Raw genomic sequence first — 12,701 nt, 5'->3', positions numbered from 1 at the left:
CCTCCCAGAAAGGCCTGTTCTCTCTTGTGCTGCTGTAAATATTGTAAATACGGTGCTCAAAGCAGTCATCCTCTTGGGCACAGATGGCTCTGATGCCTTCTCACCTTCCTTCCAATTCTCTTGGCCATTCCTGCCTTGGAGGGTAGCCATGTGAGTCTCTGCCTTCTCCATACTGTGGGGGCTGTGGGTCTCAGAAATGATCCAGGCTCAATCCTATTTTGATGAGTGCCTCACGGTCCTTCCAACACAAGGTCATGCATCTGACGGCATAGTAGCCACAAACTGACAAATCCTGAGCTCTCCATACAACAGCTGACCTTCGTGTCAGAGTAGTGGTCTCAACCGAGGGCAGGTTTGCTTCTCAGAGGACATTTGGCAGTGTCCGGAGACCTTTTTGTTGTCACACCTGGGAGAGGGGTTGGGGGTGCTACTGGCATCTAGCAGGTAGAGGCCAGGGATATTGCTGGACATCCTACAATGTGGGATGGTCCCCTATGACAAAGAAGGACCTGGCACCAAATGTTAGTAGTGTCAAGGTTGAGAAACTGATATGCTGTCTCCTGTTTCCAAGGCGTGAGCTGGTTGTGTGTCCACAACTGGAATGCTGGTTGAAACCAAAATTCTCGTTCAGCATAACAGATGAATGGAGAAAGATGCTCTAATTAATTTAATATTCTTTTTGCCTGAAAATTGGGAACTGCCAACCTGAGAGTTTATAGGAAACGTTTACAGGGATGGTTTAATCTTTGATTCAGACTGTTGCAGACCCCAAGTATTTTCTGGATGGTACTGGTAAAATGAGGGAAAAGAGGCATCCTTTTTTTGTAGGTAGAAGGCCAGATGATTTACTCTTGGGGATTTCTAAACATGTTTGGTTGGGTGTGTGTTTTCTTTGCAGACATTTTTCCTTAATTATCTTTCAAAAGTTACTTGAAGCCCATCCTCACACACAGTGGCCCCCCATTAACTACCACGCTCCCAGCCTGGTGTGGCCTGCTTGCTCGGTGTCTGACCAGTCCTCAGGTGTATGACGTAAGTACAGCATGTCAGGGCTGTATTCCTGCTCACTGTGCCAGGGTAGTGTCTCTCCCAGAAAGACGAAACCTGTTGCACTCAAGCCTCCAAATCCACAGGTTTTGCCTCTCTAAATAAGATGATTAGAAACGTCCAACTTACATATGTTTATCTATTTTGCACCGTAACAGAGAAACCTTTTACCTGGGCTGTGGGGCCCCATAACACCCGCAGCTGTGGTGTAGTAGAAGGGACACTGGATTTGGAATCAGAACACTAGATTCAAACCCAAGCCCTGAGCCATTTAAGTGTTTTGTGCTTTAGTTTTCTTTACTTTTTTTTTTTTTAAAGATTTTATTTATTTATTCTTGAGAGATAGAAGGAGAGACAGAGCCAGAGACACAGGCAGAAACAGATCCAGAGACACAGGCAGAGGGAGAAGCAGGCTCCATGCACCGGGAGCCCGACGTGGGATTCGATCCCGGGTCTCCAGGATCGCGCCCCGGGCCAAAGGCAGGCGCCAAACCGCTGCGCCACCCAGGGATCCCGTGCTTTAGTTTTCTTATCTGTAAAATGGGCCTAGTTGCACAGGCTGATGGTGAGATTGAAGGGCAAGACACAGGAAAACACTGTGAACCACAAAGTGTTTGGCAAACATGAGGATTCTTTTTGTAAATGCTTTATTTGCACTGATGTGGTCAGGTCCTTTCTGTTTTCAGATTCGGACTTAGCACAGTGTGAAAAAGAAGATCCACGCTAGTGGATGTCTAAGCTCTGGGGCTGACTCATGAGCGACTTATATGGGTGCTAGGCAGAGGGTGGAGAGAGCAAACAGCTACCCACATAGAAGGACTAGAGGAGAGGAAAGACCCTTCTTCCTCTCTCTCCTCTGCCATCCTAACCATCCGGTCACAAACACAACCATCATACCCTAGGAGAGAAGATTTCCTTAAGTTTGTGTAGAGCTTTACAGCTCACAAAGGCCAAGTTTCTTCTCTCAGCCGTACTGTAAATAAGCACGTGCTACGGTGTTACAGAGGAAGAAAGTGCCAAGGTCCCAGGATCAGTAATTGGCAGAGCTGAGACCCTAATGCAGGTCTCAGAGAATTTGTAAATAACCTGCAATTTACTTGATTAGTGTTGAGAAAGCAGAATGTAAACACCAGATCTGAGCAAGAAGGACCTGGACCAGGTAAGTTCTAATGGGGTGGGGCAGCAGGCTTGGGAACCATTGTTTGCACTTGGGTGCTACAGAGGGGCAGGGGACACAGCTGGGCAGAGTGCACTGGGGCAGAGAGGAACAGTGGCCTGGCATGCTATGGGGCAGCCTCATCAGAGATGGGGCGACTAGGTCAAGAAGCAAGAATCCCTCCATATTGCCACTACTGCCTTGGGCTGGGGTCCTAACCAGAGTCTCAGTCAGTTCCAGACACAGCGAGGCTTGCGGTCGTTGGGAGAGTGGAAACATGGGGTCTTCGGAAAATTAATTGAGGAAGCCAAAGGAGGGAGAGTGGAGGGGCCTCCTGCAGGGTTTTGAGCCCTGTGAGGGTCTCTGGCCAGGCCTCCCTCGCAGTTGTTTAACACACTGTTGTTCTCACCCATCACCTAGAGGGTGTTTGTACTTTTGGTTTAGTTGGGTGATATTGAAGACGTTCACCATTTACACTAACTCTACACCACTCAGGATTCACATCCACCTAGAAAGCAGTGTGTTTCCATTCATGAAAGTGACCTCTGTTTATTTAAAATGGGCACATTCCTGCAACACATGTGTTTGCAGGGTCATTCTACAGTATTTTCCTGGCACTCTTCAGTGGACAGCTAGTTACATAATTGTACAAACCTCCAGCTTAAAACTTTTGTGGAAATTGTCATCGAGTTCGAGGAAGTGGATTGGTTTCATCATCTGCGTATTATGTTCATTAAGCTCTGATTTGGAAATCCCTGTCCGCTGGGCTTTGCCATGTCCTTGTTTCAGGTACTATTTGTCCACGCTTGTGAGTTTTGTAATGGAATGGGTCAACATCCAATCTTGTTTTCCCCTGTCGGTGAATTTTAGCCCTGCTTCCCACTGCCAGGGGTCAGCGTGGGCCACACTGGGGCTGGTGTCTGGGGGCGCATCTGTCTGTGCAGCTGTAGGGGGCATGGCTACATTCACAGCATCTCCCTGCATACAGTGACTTCACATTCCTCTCTGTCCTGCGTTCCAGGAGAGTCTCCCGCTGAAAATGGGGAGCTAAGAGCCCTGGCAGCAGTATTTTGACAGAGATGAATGAAAATCTTACTTAGCGCTCATCCGCACGGGAGAAATGGAACATGCTAAAATGGGGAACATGAACTCATTTGTCGTTAAGAAAACTATCGCAGGACGAATGGAGCTTCAGGACTTTCCAAACACTGGTGGAGAGGAGGAATTTAGGGAGTTTGGAGTGAGTTTTGGAATTACGCTCTGCCTGAGTGGAGGGTTCTTACTTAGTTGCACGTTTGCACCCTGCCTCATTCCAGTGAGGATTTGAGGCAGCCATCAAGAAGCGTTTTGTGCTTGCCAGTCAAAAAAAGCCAGAGCATTGGTTATGTGGCATCACGTTGTAGAGGGTGGAGAAGGCGACATCACTGAGAAGCCATGCAGAAAACAGACCTGCGCTTGTGACCAGTGAGTGCACACACACAGGCTGGGGCGGGAGAAGGGGGTCAGCAGACCCATGAGTCCTCCCTGGGCCGGTGCATTTAACAGGCACTCTGCTGCACCTGCTATGACTTCAGCACCACGAGGAAGGGTACCAAGAAGAGGAGGCGGTCACCAGGCTTTGCTGGTTTCTCACCTAGATGGGGATGCAAGTGTGATGGGGAGAATATGCCCATGGCCTTGGGCAGTGTGACTGGCGGGGCCAGGGGAGGGGAGGTGGAGGGCAGGAGGCTATCAAGGAGGCAGGTTCTGTGTCCTGCACCAAGGACACCCTGCCGTCTAAAGGATGCAGGACTTCAGATGCACTTTGAAGAGTACATGGTAAATAGACCAAGAACAGTTTACCTGGAGCCTTTTGAAACCCTGCCTGCCAAGCATAAGAGCAGCTCACCATGTTTGACAGATGTGCAGTGGGGGCAGCAGAGGAGCGAACTGCCCCCCCCCGCCCCCTGCTGCCACCAGTTTTGCTGGTTAAATCCTTTGGAGGGTGAAGGGTTGTGCTGGCCCCGTGCTGCTTCCCAAGCTCTCCCCAACGACCTGGTAGTTTCAAGAGGCTGCCACTCGGCTAACACCTGCCTTGCCCAGTCTTGGCCGTTTCGCTGTAACTTCAGCTTAGCATGAGATGCCGAGCTGGGCCTCTTCCTGACCCAGCTGATGTTTTCCATCCTTGATGTGGCCCAAACCAGTCCAGAGGCAGCGTAAATACCAACTCTACTTCCTACCAGCTGGACAACCTGGGGCAAATTTCATAGGTCCTCTTAGGTCCTCAGGTTTTCTCTGTCTGACATGAGTGCTCCCTGCCCTTCACAGGCAGAGAGGGGCAAGGATCAGGTGAGAGCTCATGTGGCCTGAAATACATGTTCAAGGAATGGTGCCTGTCCTCTCCATGTCTCACCACATCTACACAAGGGCTTCCCATCAGGGGTTCTTCTGTGGAGACAGGAAGGAAAACCTCATTATGCTTTGTCCCCTTCTGTCAGTTGCTGACAAGGACAGAGTAGTTCAGATATAAACCAAGTGGGTTTCAGGTGGTTTGTGTAGGGCAGGAGGCCCACTCAGAAGACCAGCCCAGGGAAGAGAGGGACCCAAAACCTATTTGCAAGTTGGCGATGACCTTACCCCTCCTTTCCTTGTGGGTCGGGAAGCCAACAACCCAGGCTGGCCTCCCTTCCTTCCCTTTTGTCACTAATCCCAAGCTGTTGAGCATTGAAAATCGGAACTGCTTCCTGGGATTCAGAGCCGTGGTTGGGGCACCGGTACCCTTGCCTTAAATAGCACTGGACAGGTTACTTACATCCAGGATCCACACCAGGGGCTCAAGGCAGTCATGATTCACAAGCCCCAGTTCTCAGATGAGGAGTTGAGGTTGGGGTTGGCTCCAGCCCTAGAAGCTACCAGTCTCCCATTTGTTGTCATTCGTTGCACTTTGCAGAACCAAGAGCCGCTGAGAGAAGAAGACTCGGATTTCATCCTGACCGAGGGCGACCTCACCCTGACCTACGGGGGGGACAGCACAGTGACTGCAAATGGCTCCCCGGGCTCCCACACGGCCTCCACAAGCCTCGAGGGCAGTCGGAGAACAAAGAGCAGCTCCGAGGAGGTGCTGGACCGAGCCCTGGGAATAGGAGACCAGCTGGTGTCTAGCCGGGGCACGCGCCTGGTGTTCCCCCTGGAGGACAACGCGTGACTCTCCCCCCAGGGCCTGCAGCGATGAGGCGGCCCACACGTGCAGTGAGGAGGCCGCAAGCCCCACGGTTGTTTGAGATGGGGCACTGACTGAGTGGAACTTGATGCTTCTATCTTCCTGAGGTCTGAAGCTATCTTAACATTTAAAATTTAACCCAAGATGCAGATGGTGGGGCTTCTATGTCTCTAACTCAAGACAAATGCAGACCTAATTCCTACTTTTTCACTTAGTAGTGTGCTGTTCAGAGTCAAACAAACAAATAGCATGCTTTAATGGTCTAACTCCTTCACCTGCAGTATCTGAGCAAGGTGTGGCAGGCATGGGGAGTCCTCCCAGGAGAGGCTTCCAATCGATACACAGCAGTGCCAGCCCAGCTGGCTGCAGGAATAGCAAGGTAGGGGAGAGCAGGCTGGAAGAACGATCAAGAAGGAGGCAGCTGAGATTGGATCTCCAAAGATCACGGGAAGCCGGTGGTCAATGGGACAGAACTCACGAAGATGCAATTTGAGCAGAGGCCCTAGCACAGAGGATGGTAGGACCGCGATCTCATTTCAGGCTTCTGGACCCCTTTCGCCACCTGGGTTTCCAGGAGGCTGAAGATTGGAACTATGTCCGTGAACATTTCAACATGGGGAAAGAATTAGCATTCCTTCTCTGGAAATCTCCAGAAAGAAGTAGCTACTGAAATGTTTAAAACCAAAGGCAAAAGTGTGTTATGCTGTTGGGCTTTTAAAATTAATCTGAGGACAGGAGAAACTGTTTAGAAACTAATGGCAAAAATCAGTCAATTCTTCAGGGCTACCATGTGAGTGAGCTGCCTGGCAATCGATTCATAGGACTGAGATTTCTACTGTGGGTTTAGGAATAACACCAAGATTTGTGGGATGCTTTTATCGGGATGAGAGAGCAGCAAGGAGCCTAGGAGGCAATAGGCTAGTATCCAGTGTGGAAAAACACCACACTGCAAAAAATATTGACTGCAAAACACAAAATACAAGCTCCTGTTCTAAGGACCGAGTAGAATTCCAAACTTTGATACTAAATGCATGGGATTTCAGTGGCCATGTGAGGAATGAGAGGCAAGTCAATGGAAAATTAAGCGTTATTCAATCCCATGGAAGGTTCCGCCTACTGTAAGATTAAGAATCCAGATGTCTTGACACTGAGTGCCATGTAGAGAAGGGTCATTTTCTTGGTATCTGGGGAGGCTCGCACCAGCTTAATGTGTGAGCATGGTTTGAAATTTAGGTTTTTAGTTTGGCTTCTTTGTGGGTGAACTGTACTACCTGCCCATACCTGGGGCCTCCCAGGTAAAATACTGAGGGAGCCCTTAGAAACCAAGTTTGGGATTCTCCCTGTGTCTCTGCTTCAGTGCTAGTATATGTGAAAACCCAATCTATAAAAAAAATTGCTTTCATAAAATGTGGGCATTTTTCTTATTGTGGCAGACAAAATTGTGGCCCAGTCGAGTGCATCCATAAATGAAACCAGCCATTTAATATTCTTAACTCGCATTTTTAATGGTTAATATTTAGATAAGACATTATTATACTTTGCTTTTTGAATTGATGATTTGTGCAAAATGGGCAAATATTAAGTTCAGCCATATGAAATTGCTGATATTTAACCATTTTTGAAAAAATAGAAATGGCAATTTCATATGGTTTGATATGATATAATTAAATGATTTGTATTCCCCTCTTTCCTTTCTATGTATCCTAAATTCCATTTTTATTTTATCATGGGCATCCATGGACTTTGTAAGCTTGAAAAGTGAGCTAAACAACATATCTCACCCTGTAAGGCTCAGAATTACCTAGGCTAGTCAGGGACTTGAGAAAATCTCTGAGCCCACGCCAGAGAAACAGCTTTTTTAGAGAGCCCCTGGACAGGAGGTAGTCATGTCGTGGGGTCAGAGTGCAGAGAGCGACTCCCAGGCTTGGCAGAAGGCTGGAGATGTGCACATGTGCCTGTGCCCAGAACCCGCACAGGCTTTATTCAGTACAGTTACCTCAGTAATGACCAGTCATGCCTGTAAACTTGAAAGGTGAGGCGTGTGTGTGTGTGTGATTTGCAGAGATGGAGGGATAGGCTGGTCAGCTCTTTGGTTGGGTCTTTATAAAACCTTGTTTCTCTCTTGTGTTGCTTACTTATTTAATTTTGGAGGGAAAAAGCTAACAGGAAAACCCCGATAGGGTTCTTGAAAAAGAGCCAACCAGGTAGGACCCATCCTCTCCTCATTAAAGTCAAGGCTTTGTTGGCATTTTGGCTTTCCAAGAAGCTTTTGTCAAATTAATTAGAAATACACTCGTGAGGGGGGAAAATAACCAGAGTTCTCCATCCTAGTCCTAAATCAATACATAGATTGCTGTGTTTTCACCAAAAGGGTCTTGTAGTCTTGACTCCAAACGTTTTATTTGGACCTACTTAAATCTAAGTAAATGGAGATTTGCCAAGATTACAATTTTGCTAGGGTTGTAGTTATTTGGTTGGATTTTTTACTCAGTGGATAGGAGTAAGTCACTGACATATGATCCTAATTTTTGTTTCCAAGATATGAAGAATAATCCTGACCTTACCAGAGATGCTAGGAAATGAGTCCATTCATCAAAATATTTCCATCTCTAGAAGCTTTATACCTATGCTGAATGGGGAAAAGTAGGTGCCATGAAGCCCCCAAACCATCTAACTCAATGCCAACTGTCTGCTGCCAATCTGGCATAAATCCAATTGAAACTGCTAAGTGCCTCAGATTTAACATCTTATAAACATATTTGTTCTGGGTTGGAGGGGTGGATGTTGGTTCAGCAGAGCTAGCTGTTCTAGAGGACAAGTCCTCAATCCTGGCTGTGCATTAGGGTTGCCTGGCTGGTTTTTTAAAAATACCAGTGTAAGAGCCCAATGTTCAGAGCTTCACATTCAGTAGGTTTAGAGTAGGGCCTGGCTTCAGTGTTTTATTGAGGATCTTCAGGGATTCTAGTGTGCAGCCAGGGTCAGGAGGCTTTTAGTCCACAACCTGGAGTGGACCCTATTTGGAACCTTGAAGAATAGCCTAGCAAATTAAGTTTCCTTTAATCATTAGTCCTGTGGAACAATCTGAGTGATGACCAATTAATATAGATTGGACAGCTGTGAAAGAGTTTCATGCAAATAATCTTTGCAGAACTCCAGAACATACACCATAAAGGACAACTGAAAATGTCACACTTGAACCACCTTAGTGCATAAAAGGGAGAGAAGGGTGACTTGAGTGGATGTGTTGGGTGGGTGAGTGGGGATTAAAAACCTGTCCTCTTGGCTGCTCTTTTATGGAAAGAAAGAGGCTTGGTCTTAACTGAGCAGCTGACTATCAAGTGTGAAGGTTTTGGAGAAGCTTGTCATTTTAACATAACCCAGGATGAAATGGAGTCCCCTTTGCAAGTCAAGTCAGCTTTCTTTCTCATCACACGTAGCTTGTCCCCAGGTCTGAATCCCTGCTGGACTCCTTAGGATGGGGGTGGGCCCATGTAACACCTGAGTGGAGGCCCCAGGTGAGTGGAAGCTTGTGACCACTTCCAGGTCACAAGGCAGCAATGTTGGCAAACTTCCAGATAGGGAAGAGAGGAGGGACAGACTCCAGCCATTCCTCTTAATACTCTCTTTTGGGACTACAAGGAGACCTGAACCTTGTCTCTTCGAGAAGGAAATCTGCACTTTAGATGAGGCTGCAAAAATAGGAAGAAGGCATATGTGATTAAATGGACTCTGCCTATCCGAGGTACTCACTGGGGCAGCTGAACAAGCAACTTGATGCCCTGCAGCCAGGTCTCACACTGCGACAGCAAATGTTTCATCAGGCAAACAGCAAGGAACTTTCAGGCTGTGTTCTTGAGACCTGAAAATGTCCTCTGTGGTTTGGTGAACAAATTAAGTCTCTTTATTTTTTTTTTTTTTTTTTTTTTTTTTTTTTTTTAAGTCTCTTTAGAAAACGTGAAAAACGTTCTCTCAGCTGTCCATGAACATTTCAGTCTAGGGCAATTTCCTTCCAAAATAGAGGGCTGTTTCATGACACACACATGCCCCCCTGTCCAGTTATCGCTTTCTTTGCGGGGGAAGTCAATGTCACCATGTCAGATACCTTAATACGAGCAGAACAATTTCTTTTATAAAAAAGATTTTATTTGAGAAAGAGAAAGCAAGAGACAGTACAGGCAGGGAGAAGGGAGAAGCAAGCTCCCCGCTGAGTAGGGAGCCCAAAGAGGGGCTCAATCCCAGGACCCTGGGACCCTGAGGCAGACACTTAACCAACTGAGTCACCCAGGTGTCCCTGAACAGAACAATTTCTAAATGTAGAAACACCAGTGATGCACTGGTGGTGAGGCCACTGAGCCACTCAACGGATGAGAGAATCATCGTCTTGAACACCTAGCTGGGTACCCATGGTGAGTTCTTTTTTCCCCTGGTGAGTTCTAAGACGCATATCACAAAGCTGATTTTCCCATCTGTTGTAAGATGTAATCTGGAACAAGGGCTTCTGGAAAGTCAGCTTGTTGATTCAATAATAATGTGACTTCTTATTCCACTTCGGCAACAGGGAACTTGGCAGGTCTCATGCACACCTCTTGATGTTGATGCTGCAGATGAGTTAGTGTAGGAGTGAGCCTGTCACGTGCATTCAAGTGGTATCACTGAGTTCTGATCTCTTATGTTGGTCTTCAAGTGAAACTCTGGCCTACCAGTGTGAGATGCCCTACTCTGCTACAGGAAGCTGAAGGAAGTCTAGTGGCCAAGAGTTAGCAACAACCCGTCTGAATGCTGCTTTCACTCTGGCACCTGAAGAGAATTTCCACCTTTCTTAGACCCTAATAAGGACAATATACAGAGAAATGCTCCAGAAAGCAATGCTAGTCTCTAACAAGGAAAAGCAAGTAGGTTCTTTGACAATCTTTTCAAAACCAGACCTGGAAATAAACCCCTTTTCCCAGTTTCAATTTTTCTAAGTAGTGCTTTCTTTTTTCTTAACTAACAAACATGTCACCTAGCATGAGCAGAAATTGTAATGAACAAAACCAAAGTTGTTGATGTTAGTTTTATTTTTGTAAGCAGGGTAGAACCACGGCCCACATGGAACACGTAGGCAGCCAGTCGTCTGCCACATGAACCTGGGAGAGGATGAGAAGGAAGGTCTTCCTGTCCTGCTGCATTTTGAAAAGCCCTGAGAGGCACATGGAGACCCAAGAGAGGCTGCCTTCTATTCAGGTGGCTGCCTTCTAAAAACGATTAGCAGAATTGCCAAAATGTTAGGGTCAGTGGAAAATTGCAGGGCCTGTGTATGTTGAGGAATTCAGAAAGAGGCTTGTAAACACCACAGAGCCCAGCACTTGCTGTCTGAAGCACTGAAAGAAGTGAAGACCCCCATGCTACTGGGTGACAGTCCAACTGCCTGGACATTTGGGGTACACTTCAGTTGCGATGATGCCAGTCATGGGCTTTGGGGAAGCAGAGGAATGACTTCCCATTGTGTGGGTGTTAAGTCTGTGGATTTAAAATGTATCACTAAAAAAAAATTTAAAAAAATGTATCACTGAAATCACTCATTCGAAGAGTGAGTTCACAGTAGGACCACCTCCTCCTAGGTTGTCTTATCATTTTTTACATAAAACACACCTGGTCCTTCTTACTTAGGCAGTTTCACTGTGTCCGATAAAATGATTAAATGGGAAGGTCACCAAGATTCATTTAATAGCTGAAGAGCAGTTTTTAAAAATAGTATAGGATGAATTTAACGTGAGATGACATGACCTTCCAGGGAACATTTTAAGAGCTTACACAATGTAATTGGGGAGAATTTTGTCTTCTATTTCCATTCATCAGTAGCAAACCAGTGGTCTTACAAAGATTAATGTTATAGTATGTTATAGAAATAAACATGATATATGAAATAAAAGTATGTTTAACTGTGAAAAAGTGAAGACTTGGAGTGATCAGTAACCTTTATGTGCACTAAGGAAAACTGCAGGTAGGCCCCCAAAGTGCTACCTTTCCCTAGCATTTTATTTACTGTTTGCCTTTGTGTATATGTTTTGATTGATATTGTAAAGCTAGCTACATGTTTTCCTGCCATTGACCTATATTTAACACATTTTTCTCAAAGCTTTTTTTTTTTTTTTTACAAAACTCAAAATAAAAAGATTAACTGGCTGAGCTAATCTTCTTTTGCATTTTAAACATATCGTCTGTTAGTAGAAGAATGCAGTGTGATCCTTTTCTTGGTGTTTTCTTTCCCTCACTGAGAGGTTCTTTTCTGAGTGGAACCTATTTCTCTCTAGCTCCCTTAGGCCCGAGACTGACAAATTAAGGCTAGCTAGCCCCTCGGATCCAGCTCACCATCTATTTTTGTAAATAAAGTTTTATTGGACTACGCTAGGCTCCTTTATTTGCATAAGATCTGTGACTGCTTTCATGCAGAACTGAGTAGTTGTGACAGAAGCCAGTGACAATTTGCGCATAAAGCCTGGACGATTTACTGTCTGGCTTTCTTACAGGAAAGGATTTTGCCAACCCCTGATTTAGGTGCTAGAAAAACTTAAGTTTTAAAATAAGGTCTAAAAATCACAGCAACTTGGAGAGAAAATGAATGAAAATATCAGAGAGGGTGACAGAACATGAGAGACTCCTAACTCTGGGAATGAACAAGGGGTGGTGGAAGGGGAGGTGGGTGGGGGATGGGGTGACTGGGTGACAGGCACTGAGGGGGACACTTGACGGGATGAGCACTGGGTGTTATATGTTGGCAAATTGAACTCCAATAAAAAAAAAAGTTAAAAAAAATCACAGCAACAGATTTCTGAGATTTTAATGTCCCTCAGGATTAAGAGAAACACTTCAGATCTGGTCTGTATTGTGACTTCTGGCATACAAGTCGTTAACAGGCTTTGAGTGTTGCTAAGATTCTTGAACTCAATAGTTTCCTTCAGAGTCTTCCTATTCCCTTGTATGTAGACTAGCTTTTCCCTGAACCATGCAACTGAACTTCATCATAAAAATCTGCATCCTAGCAAAACAAAACAAATCTTGTCGTTAACATGGACTGCGGAGTCATCTAATAGTATAATTACAAAGACACCAGACAGAAAAACTCGATAGCAAAAATCTGTGTCAGCTCATTAGGGTTCTCCCACCCCAGGGAAAGAAATTCCTTTTTAAAAACTGGTTTAGGGGGCAGCCCGGGTGGCTCAGCAGTTTAGCACCGCCTTCAGTCCAGGCCCTGATCCTGGAGACCAGGGATCGAGTCCCACGTCGGGCTCCCCACATGGAGCCTGCTTCTCCCTCTGC

At 46.1% G+C, this 12,701-nt stretch overlaps 1 protein-coding gene across 3 annotated transcripts in view; it reads left to right on the top strand.

Moving 5' to 3' along the window:
- Window positions 1–11,787, top strand: part of SLC9A7 (solute carrier family 9 member A7) — a 147,732-nt gene extending 135,945 nt beyond the window's left edge. For 2 of the 3 annotated variants that reach the window (XM_041741643.1, XM_041741642.1), the window contains 2 exons: window positions 927–1,032; window positions 5,133–11,787. In XM_041741643.1, coding sequence (XP_041597577.1) covers window positions 927–1,032; window positions 5,133–5,387 — 361 coding nt within the window. In that variant the 3' untranslated portion in view covers window positions 5,388–11,787. The remainder of the gene's footprint in view (window positions 1–926; window positions 1,033–5,132) is intronic. The other variant, XM_041741644.1, reaches the window with a different exon arrangement.
- Window positions 11,788–12,701: the final 914 nt, after the last annotated feature.

Source organism: Vulpes lagopus, chromosome X (genome assembly GCF_018345385.1).
Source record: "Vulpes lagopus strain Blue_001 chromosome X, ASM1834538v1, whole genome shotgun sequence".
Lineage (NCBI taxonomy): Eukaryota > Metazoa > Chordata > Mammalia > Carnivora > Canidae > Vulpes > Vulpes lagopus.
Note: the sequence above shows the minus strand (reverse complement) of the source record. Positions and strands in the feature narration are given on the sequence as shown.